The 18,560-nt window shown below is 44.3% G+C and overlaps 1 protein-coding gene across 2 annotated transcripts in view; it reads right to left on the reverse strand.

Moving 5' to 3' along the window:
- Window positions 1-18,560, reverse strand: part of Usp10 (ubiquitin specific peptidase 10) — a 44,898-nt gene that overhangs the window by 13,063 nt on the left and 13,275 nt on the right. Inside the window, exons 2-4 of one of the 2 annotated variants that reach the window (XM_021228985.2) lie at window positions 15,324-15,392; window positions 10,695-10,752; window positions 6,393-7,421 (exon numbers count right to left, since the gene is read on the reverse strand). In XM_021228985.2, the coding sequence (XP_021084644.1) occupies window positions 6,393-7,421; window positions 10,695-10,752; window positions 15,324-15,392 (1,156 nt within the window). Of the gene's footprint in view, window positions 1-6,392; window positions 7,425-10,694; window positions 10,753-15,323; window positions 15,393-18,560 lie in introns of both variants that reach the window. The other variant, XM_005073093.4, reaches the window with a different exon arrangement.

Here is an 18,560-nt window from a genome sequence, read left to right on the forward strand (position 1 = left end):
TCTGTACTCTTAACTCGTCACTTCATTCAGAAGTGAGTTTCTCTATTCAGATTCATCCCGTGAAACCACTTTTTCCAGTTTTAAGAAACTATGAACCCGACATTGTGGAGCACATCTAGAAACTGTCAGATCTCTGTGAGGCCAGCCAAAGCTACACAGTGAAACCCTGTCTCAAAAAGAAACTACAAATGTCATTTTCTGCAACAACCAACTCCACCACCATTGGATTTTGAGATAATGTCTCTTTGTGTAGCTTTGGCTGGCCTGATTAATTATGCAAACTTACAGCAATTCTTCTGCCTCACCACTGGGCAGAAGTACGTGCCATTAGGCCAATCTAGAAATGCATTTTAAAAAAAACAGGGAAGTCATAAACAATGGCACACCCCTGTAGCTGTAGCTCTTGGGAGACAGATACAGAAGGATCAGGAGTTCAAAGTCAGTCTCAGCTAATGCAGTAGGTTCTAGACCAGCATGAAACTTAATGAGATGACCTCAAAGACAAAAACAAGCCTAGCCTTACATGGCATTCATTGCACCTTCTAATCTAAGCACTCAAGAGGTACTGAAAGGCCAATCTCTGTGAGTCTGGTCTACATAGTAAGGTCCAGGCTCTTCCCACGTATCATAATAAATCCTTATAATGGTAATGGCTACAGTGATCAATCATAGGGTCCCCCTTCATACCCAATCTGTTCTTTATAACCTAGCTCTTGACCACCGAGGAGCACCCACTGTATGCTTTCAGCACAGGAAGAGTATGCCTAGGCTCCAATTCAGGGTCGTGCCATGATGCCCCCATCTCACAGGAATGAAACACTAATGGACACATGTAATATTCACCTTCATGCATGACAACAAAAAAGAACCTAGACAGTTGTACTGGCAGGTCCCAGAATGGTGTCTAAATATCAAATGAGAAAACTAATTTGTATTGTTTAAATGTATACCTGTACACACACTCAAACATATACTCATACTCACTCTTCCTTCTTTTTTCCTCCAGCCAAGGAAGCAGTGAGTAATTTTATAGGTGCAGGCTCCAGAGAAGCAGCAGAATGTATATAGTGAAACCAAGTATGTAAATATTGCCATCTTAGTCAAAGGCAGAGCTAGGACTTGAAGACACACGCTGACACCTCCCACCAATGCCTGAGTTGTCCATTAACATTAACAGCTAAGTGGCATCTGACACCCCATCTTACAGATGAGAAAACTGAGTCATAGGACTGAACTAGAGCCAACTTTGAATCTATCTACCTAGTTCTTTCTTCTCCACTAAAGTGCTTTCTACTGAAAAAAATTTTTTTGGTTTTTTCGAGACAGGGTTTCTCTGTGGCTTTGGAGGCTGTCCTGGAACTCACTTGGTAGTCCAGGCTGGTCTCGAATTCACAGAGATCCGCCTGCCTCTGCCTCCCGAGTGCTGGGATTAAAGGTGTGCGCCACCAACACCCGGCCTGAAAATTCTTTTTGTGGACTAGTGAAATGGTCCAGCAGTTACAGGCACTTGCTGCCAGGCCTGACGATCTAAGTAATAGCTACAGGACCCACGAGGTTTAGAGAAGATTGACTCCTACAATCTGACCTCACAAACACTTGTATATACATACAAACATGCTCACAAGCACAAAAGGGGTTTTTAAATATCTGTACTGAAAGGCATCAATAGCTTTCTCCCTTCCCATCTCTTCCCACTTGACCCTGGGCTATAGCACAAGGATCCACACCTTCCATTATGTGCCACAGTAGAGGGCATGGTCACAGTAACCTAAAACTTGTGCTTGATCAACAACCAAACCATAACACAATGGCACAAGGTTTCAAAGCAGCAACCAACCAATGGCAAGCTTTTACACAATTAGAAGGTTTGGTCTTCCTGCCATGGCTGACCTCTAGATGAACAGCTAATTCATCCAGTGTGACATAAAAGACTGCAATTGACCCCACTCTAGGCCAGCACGCAGACCAGTAATGAGTAGGACTCACTGTCCAAGCTGAGAGCACCACACACTGCAGGTTTAGCTGAAGGGGTTTGAGGAGTATACTTCATCCAATCTAGGTCTGCAAACACACTAAGTGATAAGCTGGAGGGAGGGGTGTTTACCAGGAGGAATAGAAAGGACACTGTCATATTATATAGTGATGTAACAGTGAGCCTAGCCTTTGGCTCAGCAGGTATTAACACTGTGAATGGTGACTTACACTCAGGAATCCATGTGCCATATTCCCAATACTTCCACAGTAACACACAACCTTAAATTCAGAGTACAAAGTGAATACTAATGGCATTAACAGGGAAAAGATAGGAGGTTTCTGAATTTTCCTGGTCGTATTCTCAAGTTGGTTGAAGGTGGGAGAAGGGATGGGGTACCTTGACATTTACATCTATTTGGGCACAGGCACTGAAGAAGTAAACAAGACCAACAAGGGACAGGCACAGAATTCAACTATCAACTTCAGAGGCAGAGAAAAGGCAGGAGCCCAATGGCCTGAGTTCAGACCCCGAAAGTCCACATTTGAGAAAAGTGAAGCAGTCAGGCCGAGGTGGCTCACACCTTTAATCCCAGCACTTGAGAGACGTAGGCAGGCAGATCTCTGCTTACTACAGAGTAAGTTCAAGGACAGCTGGGGCTGTTCCACAGAGAAACCCTGTCTCCAAAGAAAGTTTGTTTGTAGTTAGAAACGTTTGCCTTTAATCCAAGCACTTTGGAGGAAGAGGTCGGGAATTCAATAGCTACACAGCTCCAAGGTTAGATAGAGAGGCCCTGCCACAAACAAACAAAACAACCCCTAGCATTCCTATGGAGAGACTGCAGGCCGAGGCAAGAATTGTCCCAAAGCCATTGGTCACCTAACCTGAATACAGTATACAATGAAGAGGCAGAAACAGTGAGAACCAACTTCCTAAAAGTTGTCCTCCAATCCCCAAGATGCTTTTAGCAAACATGCCCACTCACTATATGTTTAAAGACAGGGTTGTGTGCACTGCATCAGTTTAAAATAACCCAGCACCTATGACAAAGATAATCTCTTTTCAAAGGGGAACTAGGAAAGATGGCTGGTTGTTGCACTAAGCCCTAAGAACAAGCTTCTTTCGCTTTTCCAAGAAGAGTACCGTGGGCCACAGTGAACTCAAGCCTGGAGGCTTCTATAGATTGTAGAGCTCTGGAGACATAAGAACACATCCAACCTGAAGCCAACTATAATGGACCCTCTTTTGGACATTTACTGGATAACCACTAGCTCAGGTTGGTTTCTCTACATTGCCCTTCCCTGAAGAGTCAACAGGTTTCCACATTCCTTCCAAGACAGTAAGCTTAGCTCTTAGCACCACCTAGTGACCTGTCCAATAACTGCAAGCACACAGACACAAGAAATACAAAGCAAGATGAAGACCAGACAGGGCAGTGCTTAAACCTTCTTTGCCCTCTGGTACAATCTTCAGGTGCTCTTTACAGAGATACCCAGATTTTTTTTTTCTTAAAGACTAGTCTATTGTTCTCTTGGGGATGGAGAGATGGCTCAGTGCCATAGAGCATTTGTTGCTCTCACTGAGAAGCAAGGCTTGGTTCCAAGCACCCACACATCACCATCTCATAGCCATCATTGCCTAGCTCACACTCATCCAGCTCCAGGGGATCTGGCAACCTCTTCTAACCTCCACTAGCACCACACACACAGTGCAAGGACAAAACAAGCAGGCAAAGCACCCATACACATACATGCAAATAAAATTAGTGGGGCTGGAGAAAAGATGGTTCAGCAGTTAAGAGCACTGGCTGTTCTTCAGAGGTCCTGAGTTCAATTCCCAGCAACCACATGGTGGCTCCAACCATCTACAATGAGACCTGGTGCCCTCTTCTGGCATACATTCAGGCAGAACACGGAATACACACATCTTCTAAAATATGCCTTTAATTCCAGCACCCAGGAGGCAGAGGCAGGCAGATCTCTGTGAGTTCGAGGCTAGCCTGGTCTACAGAGCAAGTGCCAGGACAGGCTCCAAAGCTACACAGAGAAACCTGTCTTGAAAAACAAAAATAAAGAAAATGAAAATAAAAATAATTATTCTATTATTCCAGAAAAACTTCTCTAGTGCATTGCATTTCAAAAAGCAGTACTGTTACTCAGTCTTCTAAGCACAAAGTTCTGCCCCTAACCAAGCTCACTGAAGTGGCTTTTTTAAAGAGGCAGCCTGCCCCCCCTCCCCTCTCCCCCCCCTTGCTTCTCCTTTCTCGCTTGCCCACTTATTCCTGACAGTGGTATGCAGACATTGCTCTCCGGCCAGCAAACACCAGTTCCTTTGCTTTCTTGATTCAGTTACTTCAATTAAAAATAGCTAATATGGCTCGGTAGTGGTGGTGATGCATGCCTTTAATCCCACCACTCAGGAGGCAGAGGCAGGAGGATCTGAGTTAGAGAAGCCAGCCTGGTCTATAGAGTGTTCCAGGACACCAGGGCTACACATAGAAATCCTGTCTCAAAAAAAATCCCTCCAAGGCCATATGCATTTAGAGTGGCATAAATGAAAGCATGACTGTCTCTCCACTCCTCAGACCTCTGATTAGGACTGGTAGTCTTTTAATATAAAGATTTGCCCTGGCTGGCCAAGAAGTCAAAGAGATTCACCTGCTAGATACACTAGATTGCTAGCCAGCAAGTCCCAGAATCTACTTGCCTCTTGACCCCCAATGGTGGAGTTACAGGTACACGGGCCTTATCTGGCTCTTTTTTTTTTTACATGGAGATTCAAACTCAGATCTTCATGCTCACATAACAAGTGCTCTTACCTACTAAGACATCTCTCCAGTCCTGCAACAAATACATCCTAGGAGAAACATACCTAATATATATTAAAGAAATCAGGCAGGGCACACAGATGTGCAGCTAGAATCCTAGCAATAGGGAGACTGGCAAGAATACCTTAGAATCTGTGAAGAGCTTTGTGCTACAAGGTGAAACTGAAAAGAAAATACAGCTGGAGAGATGCCTCAGGGGTTAAGTGCCCTTGTTATTGTAGAAGACATGGGTTCAATTCCCGGCACCCATGCATGGCGCACATGCAGGCAAAACACAAATAAAATGAGTAAATCTTTTATAAACTTTTTAATTAAAAAGGAAAGAAGAAAATCACTTTAGCTATTATCCCAAAGGGCTGAAGAGATGGCTCAGCAGTTATTAGCACTGGCTACTCGTCCAAAGGACCTAGATTAGATTCCCAGCGTTCACATTTCTGGCATCCACTGGCACAAATACACAAGTGGTGCCTAGACATACAGGAAGGCAAAACACCCACACACACACACAAAACTTAAATTAAAAAAGCAATAATAAATTATCCCAGTGGGCTGGGCGCCTTTAATCCCAGCACTCGGGAGGCAGAGGCCAGCCTCCAAAACAATAGAGAGAAACCCTGTCTCGAAAAAACCAAAAAAAAATTTTTTTAATCCCAGTGGAGTCCAGGAGCCATCTAGTGATCCCAGTACTGGGGAAGTCGGGAAGTGGAGGCAGAAGAAAAGGCACTTTGAAGACAGTAAGCTCAAAACCAGCCTGGGCTATAATATGTGGCCCAAAACAATAAAAATAAAAAATTCTGTCCATTTTCTCATTTGAAAAGACTTCAGAACACTAAGAATACTCAGAATAATATATCTCACATAGGGAATACCTGTCCACTTGGCCTTTTTTTTTTTTTTTGAGACAGGATCTTGCTACTGAAGACATACTGGCTTCAAACTGCCACTCCCCCTGCCTCAGCCTCCTGAGCACTGGAATTACAGGTGTGTTTCCACAAACAGCCATAATTGTGACTTGTTGTCACTCCCAGCCGTCAAGAGGATACACCTTACTGTCTGCCAGGACCCTGAGCACTCCAAGGGCACGATGCACCGCAGCAGTCTCCAGAGCGGGGGCTGCAGACCTGCTTCTGCACCTCAGCATCCCGCTCCTGTGTCATGACTTCCTGCCTTGGTGCTACAATGCTGAATAAAATCTATCACTCATCCAAAAGTCACTAAGGGAAGGGAGGGGGGCTGCATTATCTTTTTTTTTTAATGTCTTCTTCTATACTGATATAGAAAGAGAACAAATTGAGGACCAACTGAAGAGGATCATCACACCTGAAGTATACCCTGGTTACAACAACACATTTGTCACACATCAACACTACAGCACTAAGAAATGGAGTTGTCAATAAGAATCTGTAACATAGCTCCCTTTCCTTCTATCTTTCTTATATATAATATTGTTTTACAACTGGATAATATTAATGCATACATGTCCTTACTTCCTGTTACTACACAGGTCAGCTACCACGTTGTGGTTACCATTACACTACATTGTGTCCCCAAGACCTGAGCCCATCTCCACTCAGCCTGTCTGCTTGACTGTACCTGCGATCTTTATGGCTACGGGGTCCTCTGACACTGGAACAAGCCCTTCTTTGACTTCCACCTGCTTTTCAGAGGCCAGGGGAGATGGGACAGGGGGGGAACACTTAGTTTCCACATATGCCATAGGCGAGGAGGAAGAGGGCTTAGAATCATGAAAGAGGCTAGCCCAGGACTTTGCAGGCTGGCTAATGGGAATGGCCCCAGATGCAGAGAGCACATTGTCGGCAGGAGGTGACTGGCTCTCAGGCTTTGCAGGGTCCAAGTCTGTGCCCTCCTCAGTGTGCAACTCTACCCCATTAGCAGCAGTGTCCTCGCCCAAGGATTCAAGTAGTTTTCCATTAGCAACTGCAAGATTCTCAGTAGTATCGGTGCCAACATAGGGCTGTTCCACAGCTGTCCTTAGAAGGCTGTCCGCAGGTAGGCAGGGTTGCTCAAAGTCAGTTCCACGGCAGCCCTCGAGCAGCCCTGCAGTCCTGGCATCACCACCTAGTGTTCTGGGGAAAGGACTGTCAGGCACAGGGTCGCTGATGAAGTCCATGGGATTCTGAGGGCTGTCACAAGTCCTGGGTGTAACTGAAGGAAGCATATCAACCATGAACTCGGCATCCTCCGCACCCACGCTGTTCGTGACTGCTGAACTGGCGTGGCCATTGACCAGGGCAGCTGGGGAAACACCCTCATCACTACCATCTTTCAGGTAACTGTAGTACCCAGGGGGGCGCTTCTTTTTCTTTTTACGCTCCCTTTGACCAAGACCACCAGCGCCACCATCATTCTCCAAGGCTTCTGCCTCTATGTTAGAGCTGTTTTCCAGGGGCAGGGCTGCGCCTGGGTGCTGGTCAATGGAGCTGCAGGTCTCATCTTTTTCTACACCATCAGGGGTCTTTCTGGAAGTTGTACAACCAAGAATAAACTCAGGTGCCTGAGGATTCAAGGTGCTTGAAATACTGTAGGTAGAGGTTCTCGGCAAACTATCACTTGGTTTGATGACTTCTTCAACACCAAACTCAATCCTCTGATGTTCTTGTCCTGCTGAGAAGAAATAATCTGTCAATGTCCATCCATTCTGAGCACAGGGTACAAGCTACGTAGTATCAAAACCATTCAGCCTCTTTGAGAGGTGACACCTTTTCTGAAACAGCTATGAGAGGCTTTATGTCTATTAAATCTGTTGAAAATGACATCTATAAAACAAGAGCAAATTGGGGGTATGAAAAGCAGAAGCCCATCCTTACCTGTGGTTATCTGGGCAACTAAGACTTTCAAAAAACAGAGGGTAGGACTGAAATTTGTAATTATAAAATTAGTGGGGCATATGATTGCAGTATTGGAGTGGTAGAGGTATGAGTTAAGAATCCAAGGTCACACTAGATAAACAATAAGTATCTTATTGCTTAAAAATGTTTCTTAAGAGCCGGGCGTTGGTGGTGCAAGCCTTTAATCCCAGCACTCGGGATATATATCTCTCCTACAACTCAGTGGCAGATAGCATGCTTATTGGCTTTAATCACATCTTGCTTGGGGGGCGGGGGCGGGGGGCACACATGCTGGCTCACACCTGCAATCCCAGCAGACAAAACTGAGAAATATGAAACGCCCAAATTCCCAGATGAAGTAACTACCCAGTGACTATCAAGTCCCTCCCTACAAATGGACTTACTCATGTGGGCTCTGATGGCACAATCTGAGACACCATCAAGTTCTCCCCTAGAAGCTACAGGACCACAAGCCCTGAGGCAGTCTGTTTGCAAAGTCACACAAGCCGGACCTTCCCAGTACCATTCTCTTGGCTCTCTTGAATTCTTCCACGGAACACTTTAACCAAGGTCTAGATGTAACCCTTGCCTCAACAGCAGCTAGTAACTCAATTCACACTAGGTGAACCCCAGAAGTGGTGAAGATACTTTGACGCCTACTGAACTTTGGGGGACTCTGAGGCAAGAGTCACTTTGTAGCCCAGTTTGCCCAGGACCAATTATCACAGATATGCAACAATGCTCCACTGCAAGCTCCACTAAAAGCTTCTTTCCTGTTAACGTCAGCCTGCACCTCCCACACATGTCAAGGTAGACACTGTATCTTAATTCTGAAAAAAGTTTGAGAATCAACTGCATCCCTTAACACAGAAAACCACTGTTGTTTCATATTTGGTAAAATGGTCATGCATGTCAAATTAATGAAAGGAAACATGCCTTCAAGTCTGGTATAGGGTAGCATTTCAACTACCCCCAATATTGTGTTCTAAGTACGTTTTATTCTGGAGGGCTCAAAAAGACTTTTCATGGGAAGGGGGGGACAGGGACACAGGTTCAGGGAGAAAGCCAACGACATGTTAACTATGTTAACTAGATAAGAGAGGAGGAGGATACCCATAGCTGGGCTGGGAAGCAAGGCAATCCTGTGGCAAACAGTGACAGCAACTTTGCATCTGTTTGCAGCTAGCCAATGGATTATCAAAGAGCAATGGCTTCTAGTACACCTGGAGGCTACAGTCTCTTCCACAATGCTTGGAGCTACCAGCCACAAACACTGAAGTGTGTGTGCCTGAAACAAGACTGTGACATCACACAGAATTACTGTGCTCTGTGCTGTGAAGCTTACAGAAGATTGATTATTCCCAACAGAAAACGCCTTACACATCCATTCTCAGTCTCATCAGACAACAAAAGTCTTGGATAGGACTTGCTATCAGAGAAACACTAAGACCCAACATGGTATTTACTCTCACAAGGGGCACACACACAGAGACTCATCTTTCAGGTGGAGAAAGAAAAGGCCTGCAAATGACTCTGAATAGCCAAGCAACACATAAGGAAGATAACACCCTTAGTGTGTTGGCAGTAGATCTGCTGTGGAAGGAGAACAGCTTAGTGAAAACAAGGTCATCCTAGGCTGGAGATGGCTTAGTGGTTCAATTACCAAGTAGCAATAAGTGGGCTGAGATGGAATACAACCCAACACCAAGACAGATGTGAGCAAGAAACAAGGCTACTGACAAAAGCAATAAGTAGTAACACATAGGAAAGAACAGACCGCCATCGCACGTGCAAACATGTAGACAGACACTCATGCAAAGCAGAAACAAATGCCCTAAGGGACCCAGACTCCTGGAGCTGGACACTAGAAGATTAACGAACAGCTCACTTTCTGGAGCTGTTTGTTTTGCCAATTGTACTAAGCCATTACTAAACCTGCCCTTTCCCTTCAGAAATACTAATATTTCTACTAGTCTCTTTCTGAGATGCTACTGTAGACAAGACCAGCTTAGTCTTTTGAAGCTTACACTTAAACCTAATTAACACCCTATCACATGTCTGACATGCCAACTGAAACCCAATCCCTGGCTCTTTAAAAAAAAAAAAAAAAAGGGGGGGCCGGAGATGGCTCAGGTTAAGAGCACTGACTGCTCTTCCAGAAGACCAGAGTTCAATTCCCAGCAACCACATGGTGACTCACAACCATCTGTAATGAGATCCGGTGCCCTCTTCTGGTATGCAGATATGAATGCAGGCAGAATACTGTATACATAATAAATAAGTCTTTTAAAAAACAGATTTTCTTTTAGATTCTTGGAATTCAGATGTGTTAAACACCAGTGCTCAGCAACAAACACTACTGCACCTTGATAAACACCACCCTGGCGCTCCAGCCAGGGATTCATGTTGGAGCAGGACATGAGAATGGTACCTAAATTCCCAAGAATAGACAGACAGGACACAAACACCAAGTGCTACAACAGTTCCGCGTAGCCCTCAGCTGACAACACAAAGGCTCACTCACTGCCAGAAAGACAAGGAGGATTGGGCACAGCTAGCAGAGTGACACACCCACAACACCAGAGTTGACTGACGCCATAGGCACACCTCTCTCCTAACCGGAACTATCAAGCCCAGTGCTCTGGGACACAGCACAAGCTTGAAAGCACATCTGTCAGAGTGTCTTGGTAGTTGAGTGATATGCAGTTCACAGCAGAAGCTTCAAGTTCTAAGGCAATGTTGACTCAAGCTGGCCTGGTACTGCAGGCCTGCCTCCTTAGCTTTTAGGTTAAACTAGATAACAAATCTAAGCTGGGCTACAGAGAAGATGGGACCAAGAAACCAGCTCAGCAAGTAGCACAACCCTGGACCTTTGTCCAATCCCCAGAACACATTTCAAAGTAGAAGAGGAAGCTATTTCCATGAAGTGACCTCACCACACATTACAGCCCACCCCAAAAATGGGAAAACAAACAAAAACAGGTATGAAACAAGGAAGGAAACGTTTGCAGGGTTCATGCCCCCTAGCACATGTGACCCAGCTTACCATCTGGTAGTTCATCTTCAGTCTGTATGCCACACAGAGTCCCACTGTATGGGGGGAGCTGCACAAGAAATCAGAAAACAAATTTTAACATTATTAAAACTCAACATAAGCCGGGCGGTGCTGGCGCACGCCTTTAATCCCAGCACTCGGGAGGAGCTCGAGACCAGCCTGGACTACCAAGTGAGTTCCAGGACAGCCTCCAAAGCCACAGAGAAACCCTGTCTCAAAAAAAAAAAAAAACTCAACATAAGCCACTGCATTAACTCAATACTTCCTGTAAGTTCCATCTTATGACATCTCGTGACAAGAAAAATCTTTTAAAATTTGAATCCAACAGTTTGGGAATGCCTTCAATTATTTAGCACTACTAAATACACTAAAAATGAAGCTGGAAAACTGAAAATGAACTACTAATGGCACCCATACCGGCTATATAGTGAAACTCTTCCAACACACTCTCCCTCTCTCCCTCCTCCCTTCCTTCCACAGGATGTGGTCAGTGGTGAGCCCAGACCCTGTGCTGTCCATCCACTGGTAGAAATCCCTCTTCTTGATTGCTGAGTGGCCAACAGCTGGCATATGGAGAGCCAGGGCTCGGGGCAGAGTACAGAAAGAGCCTAGAATCTGTGACTCCCTTCTTACAGTGTTGTATGCAACTGCTTGGAAGAAAGAAAGCACACACCTGGCTACCTTGTGAAAACCAGAAATTTTATGAACCTGTCGATTCCACATTTATTTAAAAGCTAGGGATTTCTGAGAGGCTGCAAGCATTCTGTCTGTCACTAAAGTCCAGAACGTAGTCCAACAGTCTGTAGAGCCTGGCTGGAGTCTCTAACTGGTGCTCATGCCAATCGCTGTCTGCTGTTTTAGTAGCCTCCTAGGCTCATGTCTCCAGTGGACTCTTAGGTAGCCAATTCAGTAGTTAGGATGTTAAGTTTATCCACCCCGCCCTGCAAAGTAAAGTGCTAGGTTCTTCCCCCAGATGGTAATGACAAATAGCAAGAAAAACAGTGACTGGAAAGGAGCCCAACTGCTGAGGAGTTAGTAAGTGGCAAGAGGCAGCCCAATACTTAACGCCCTGATATACAGGCAAACCCTTCCCCTCTCCATCACAGAAGCCAGGCTAACTGTTCTAGCCAATTAACTGATCACCATCAAAATCTGTGGCAATATTACAATTTAATTTAAGCTTCTTTTTAAAATCCCATTCATTATTTACTGGGGTAGTGGTGGTTATCAGTTCTCTCATGAGCCTATATGTATCCTAGAGATAAAAGGTCAAGCTTGGCAGCAAAGACCTCTGCCCACTGAGCTCCAGTCCTACTGTTATTTTCAGTTAGTGTATGTAAAGACCAGTGACAGGGCTCAGCAGGTAACAAGGTTTGTTGAACAAGTCTAGCAACCTGAGTTTAATCCCTGCTTGACCTCCTCAAATGGACTCAAGTTCCACCCACTCCCCATACACAATCACAGAGATCCAACTGCCTCTGTTTCCTGAGTGCTGGGTTAAGTGTACCACCACATCCAGCAAAAAATGGATTTATTATTTCCTTTAGGCTGGCCAGACTGCTGCCATCCCTGGGACCCACACAGTAAAAGGAAAAAAACCAACTCCCGTAAGTTGTTCTGTTTGTCCATAGAGCATAGAGCACTATGGCATACAGTCAGAGACGTGTAGATTCAAGTTAAAATAGGCAGGCCAGGGCATTGGTGGTGCTCACCTTTAATCCCAACACTTGGGAGGCAGAGGCAGGTGGATCTCTGAGTTCGAGGCCAGCCTGGTCTACAGAGCAGTTCCAGGACAGGCTCCAAAGCAATACAGACAAACCCTGTCTCAAAAAAAAAAAAGTAAATGTAACCTAGTACTCAAGAAGCTAAGGCAGGAGGATTGTTACAAATTTGAGGCTGGCTTGCACAATAGTGAGACTTTAAAAGTGGTGCTTGCCTTTAATCCCAGAGGCAGGTGGGTTATCTGTGAGTTCCAGAATAGGCTCCAAAACTACAGAGAAACCCTGTCTCAAACCCTCCACCCCCAAAAAAGAAATTAAAATCTCAGCCCCCCCCCAATTGCTGGTCTGAGGAAATCACAGCCATGGAATGACTGCAGCTAGGATATGCTCCAGCACAGCAAAAATGTTACTACTTTTGTTGTCCAGCTTGTGGCACCTTCCACCCAATGAACTACCACCAAGTTAAGGACATTCCCTGTAGCAGCAGATGTTGTAAGCACAATGGGATAGAACTACCCATATGGATCAAAGCTCTCCAATTCTACAGCAGGTTATAATGCAAAAAGTGCCTGGTTTAGTGGCTCACACCTGGAATGCCAGGCAGGAGGAACTCCATTAGTTCAAGACCAATTTGAGATACATAGTAAGTTTCAGACCAGCCTAGACTATGAAGTAAAATTCTGCCTCTTATACATCAAACCAAAAATGTATGTTTAACTCCCCACACAAATGTGAGAAACTGGAATTTAGGTTTGCTGGAGACAAAGTAGGGACCAGCTTACTCTGGAAACTGTAAGCATGGGGCCCTGCACCAGGTAATGTTTCCAGCTTCCAATAAACACAACTCCCTAATTTGAAAGTCAGGTACTCAGATACCAACTAAGAGGGCTGACATGGTAATAACAGAGGACCCACTATCAGTCAGTTCACAGCCTATAATGCTAGCTCCAAGAAATTCAACACCTATGGTTTCCATGGGCACTGTACACACAAGCGCACAAACCACACATAAACATAATTTAAAAATTAATCTAAGGTAGGCATAGTGGCACATGTCTTTAATCCCAGCATTTAAAGGCAGGTGGATCTCTGTGAGTTCAAGGCCAGCCTGGTCTATGGAGTGAATTCCAGGACAGTCAGAGGTACATAGGAGGACCCTGTGCCAAAACAAAAAAATGACAACCGATATCTTGGAGGGGGGATTCCTACCTGTACCTACAGTCTGATCTATGGTACAAGGTAGGGGTGGTCTATTCAGTAATACTTGGGTGTTTGTGTGTGGATGTGTTTTACTTCCAATACTAAGATCTAGCCTGACGTTGGTGCTACATGTCTTTAGTCCAGCACTTGGGAAGCAGAGGCAGACAGATCTCTGTGAGTTCAAGGCCAGCCTGGTCTACAGAGTCAGCTCCAGGACAGTCTCCAAAGCAATACAGAGAAACCCTGTCTCGAAAAACAATACTAAGATCTGAGTATCTGCTGGAATAAATACTTTCCAAGCACCAGTAAGATAATTAATTACTGGGGCTCAAACACACTGGCTAAATTATCTGACTATTCTCCACTAGGGAGATCCACTTTCAAGCCATTGCTCATAAACCAGAGCATTGCTCTGGAAATACCAGCAACCCTTATAAACATTAATATTTAAGATCTCCCTTTTCCCCTCAAGTTCTTTTTTTTTTTTTTTTTTTTTTTTTTTTGGTTTTTCGAGACAGGGCTTCTCTGTGGCTTTGGAGGCTGTCCTGGAACTAGCTCTTGTAGACTAGGCTGGTCTCGAACTCACAGACATCCTCCTGCCTCTGCCTCCCGAGTGTTGGGCCCCACCAACGCCTGGCTCCCCTCAAGTTCTTGACCTCAGATACAGAAGATAGAACTTCACTAAATTTTATATCCCACAGCATATAGAGCCAGGTCCTAAGGCACACCACTGCCATAGAATACCCCTTTAATTAAAAGAGTGAGCAACAGACATAAGTTGATCTCTGAATTCAAGGCCAGCCTGATCTACTTGGTAAATCCCAGGCCACAGTGATACCGTCTCAAAAAGGAGGGGGTGGGGGGAACTATGGAATAGAAAGCCATAGGAGACACCGTCACATACTCCCTCAGCAACCCACTAACCCAACCAGGTAGCCCCTACAACATTCAGCAAATAAACACAACTAATATAGTGCAGTAAATTACAATGTGTGTGATGGACCTACTGAGCAATTAAAATCAGAAAGCGGGTCCTGCAGGTAGCTCTGCACTTCTCTTGCAGAAGACCTGAGTTCAGCATCAACAACATGGTTCACAACCATCCATAACTCCAGTTCCAGAACATCTGATGCTCTGTTCTGATCTCCAGGGGTACCAAGCGTGCAAGTGATACATATACAGATGGTGAGTCACCTGTGGTTGCTGGGAATTGAACACAGGACCTCTGGAAGAGCAGCCAGGGCTCTTTAACCTCTGAGCCATCTCTCCAGCCCCAGTGATACATATACAAACAGGCAAAACACTCATACACATAAACAATCTTAAAAAAATAACAAAACAACAATAACAAAAACAACAAAGAACAAATTGTATAATGATAAAGTTGCAGAATACAGCCATTGACTTAAAGTAACCTGCAAAGGGATGATCTTAAAGCACACAGCACTGGATAGTTCCTATGAACACAAAGTGTACAGCCCACTCCAGCAGTCACTACCTCTGGAAATGGCAGGCAGGATGAAGAAACAGAGGTTCAAAGTGTATGGGCAACTATATTTACATCTTCAAAGATGCTGACAAATGCAAGACCCAACAAGTGGGTCCAGCACAGTCTACTCGTCTACACATCAGGACTCTCCAAAGTAAGTGAACTGTCAATTATTTCCACACATATGTCCATGAAAACAGCTTTTCTTACCTCGACTGAAGAGCGGGGAGTCACAAAAAACTGATTGAATTCATCAGGGCTGAAATCGCCAAAAATATACTGAAAACAATAAGAATATTTGATTACATTCAATATATACACATTACTTATTTTTAAAAATGAAACATTTGAACTAGACTCCCCCAAATCCTTTTCCAGTAAGCAGTGAGGGCTTCAAACTGAAATTCCTAGGGGTAGTATTTTCCCGTGACATGCAAGAAAAGGCCACATAATATTCTCTGAAAATTGTCAAAGAATAAGGTTGATTGAGAAAGCTTATTTTGAAGCAAGTCAAGTGTGGTCACAGAGCATGTGGGCTCCTGCCTGTGGGAAAACTTCCTGGTTCACCTTTTCACCTCCATTTAGCTTTGTGCTGAGTCACGTTACCTACCTCCATTTCATTTCTCCCTCCCAAAGGACAGGGAGATTCATAGATGTGTTGGCAATCCTGACTATCAATCTTTAAAGACATGACATTTATTCCAAACAGGAACTAGAACAGGACTAGAACATATGGCATATACAGCCCTCTAACACAGCATGCTGGATGTGACCTTCACAGACAGGATCTGGTATAGTTGTAAGTCTGCCAAGTAGCCACCAGCTCCTAGGAGCTTCATGAAATCTTCCGCTAACAAGTATCATCATGGAATTTCCAATACATGCATGCATGCATACATACATACATACATTAGATTAATTCATACATACATACATTCATTCATTCAGGCAGGCAGCAAGCCAGTAGCCTACGAGTAAAACTCAGGACTGAGGGTCAAAGTATAAGCAAAGCTGTATCTTCAGCCCTATTGCAACTTCAAGTCTATAAATGACTTACAGGGAAGTTTATAAACCTGTGTCCTGTAACTAAGTATTACAGTAAATAATACTCATTATAATGCAAAAACCCACTGTTAGGAAGACCATTTCCTGAGGCTATCAGGCTGTGTCTATCAAAACCATAACAAACACTGAAAATAAAGCTGTCTTCACATAATGCTCACATATCCTTGACCAAGTCTACAAGGAGACTATGGACTAATGGCAATGGTGGAAACACTGAGATTAGAGACAAGGAGTCTCTCTTAAAATGCTTTGGACTCAGTCTCTTACCAACTGCAACATTAACCAACCACTTACACATGGGAAAGTTATATGAACACGCTCAGCAAGGCAGATGAAAAGGAAACAGAAGAATCACAGTAAGAAAAGAACTACCCTGTCCGAACAGAAGGGTCTGAAAAACCAAAACTAAGTTCAAAAAACTAATTCAAAACCTCAACTGTTTTTTAGTGGTAGAATGGATATACACAGCAACAGAACAGTTTTGAAAACCTAAGTACTTTTCCCTAGAATGCTAGAGTATTTATTTTCACCGAATTATATCCTGTAAATATTTTACTAAAGTGTACAAAGTATATAAAAGATTCTCTGAGACCAGGGATGTGGTGGCACATGAAAGACCTGGGTTCAACGTCATCATCACTGCTAAATGATATCTTGTAACACTTCCATTAAATGGAGGGCTGTGATGGGCAGGGATGGATATGAAGTAGGATCCATAAGAACCACATATATGGCCAGGCGTTGGTGGCGCATGCCTTTAATCCCAGCACTCGGGAGGCAGAGGCAGGCGGATCTCTGTGAGTTCGAGGCCAGCCTGGTCTACAGGGCGAGTGCCAGGACAGCCTCCAAAACTACAGAGAAACCCTGTCTCGGAAAAAAAAAAAAAAGAACCACATATACATCTCAGGAAGAACAATGCTCAGAATGTCATCCCTTTTGGAGCCACTTAGGAATCAGAAAGATTACAGACTCAGAAAGGTGTGTATGGATGAGAACTAAATCTGATATGTTGGTAGCTGGGAGCTGCCTGATGTGGGTGCTGGGAGCTGAACCCAAAAGCAGCAAGAGATCTAACCACTCAACCATCTCTCCAGCCCAGACATGTTCATTTAAATTACACTTCTAAATACATTTCCTAATTTAAAAAAAAAATTTAGAAGATTTTTTTTATGAATACAGTGTTCTGCCTGCATGTATGCCTGCAGGCCCGAAGAGGGCACCAAATCTCAGATGGTTGTGAGCCACCATGTGGTTGCTGGGAACTGAACTCAGGACCTCTGGAAGAGCAGTCAGTGTTCTTAACCACTGAGTCATCTCTCTAGCCCAAATTGGAGGTTTTGTTTTGTTGGGGTTTGTTTGTTTGTTGAAACAGTTTCTCTGTGTCCTTTTGTAGACCAGGCTGGCCTTGAACTCACAGAGATCTGCCTGTCTCTGCCTCCCAGGAGTACTGGGATTAAAGGCATGAGCCACCACCACCTGGCCTGAAAATCAATTTTGTTTTGTTTGTTTTGTTTTGTTGTTTTTTGAGACAGGATTTCTCTGTATTGTATTGGAGGCTGTCCTGGAATTCGCTCTGCAGACTAGGCTGGCCTCGAACTCACAGAGATCTGCCTGTTTCAGCCTCCCAAGTGCTGGATTAAAGGCATGCACCAGCAACACCTGTCGAAAAAAAATTTTAGGAGACTGATAATCCAGTAAAGGCTACATTGTAAATCTTAGAAATGTACAAGTAGAGACAGAGGAGCCAAGATCACATGTCTTCTGATCTGGACTGCAGAATCCAGGCTCCTTCACTGGAGGAACTGGGTGCTTGGAAGACCCCAGTGAAAATCTCTCCTGATACCTTCACTTAGTTCATTATTTGTCCAGTATCACTTGAAAAAGTTTGCCCTAGTGTTTTTTTTTTCCTACAAATTCATACCTGGGCATAGTGGCACATGCCATTAATCCCAGGACTGGAAAGGCAGACGGTCTCTGTGAGTTCAAGACCAACCAAGACAGCATTTCTCTGTATTGTATTGGAGGCTGTCCTGTAAGGAAGAAACCTTCAATATGTCTGAACTAAGAAGCCCCTATCATGTGACAAGAAATAAAAATACACATTTTTGTTTAGAGGCTCTGGACCTATAACTCAGTGACAGATCTATGGAGGTGTACAGTTGCACGTGTATGTATGTGGGGGGGGGTTGGGGTGTCTTTAGAATTTTTTTAATCATGTTTTATTCAAGAAACTAATTAGGAGCTAGAGAAATGGCTCAGTAGTTAAGAGCACTTGCTGCTTTCACAGAGAACCTAGGTTCAACCCCAACATTCAAATGATGGCACTCAACTGTCTATATTCCAAGCTCCAGGGTACTCAATACATTCTTCTGGCTTCCACAG

Source organism: Mesocricetus auratus, unplaced genomic scaffold, assembly GCF_017639785.1.
Source record: "Mesocricetus auratus isolate SY011 unplaced genomic scaffold, BCM_Maur_2.0 Super-Scaffold_6723, whole genome shotgun sequence".
Lineage (NCBI taxonomy): Eukaryota > Metazoa > Chordata > Mammalia > Rodentia > Cricetidae > Mesocricetus > Mesocricetus auratus.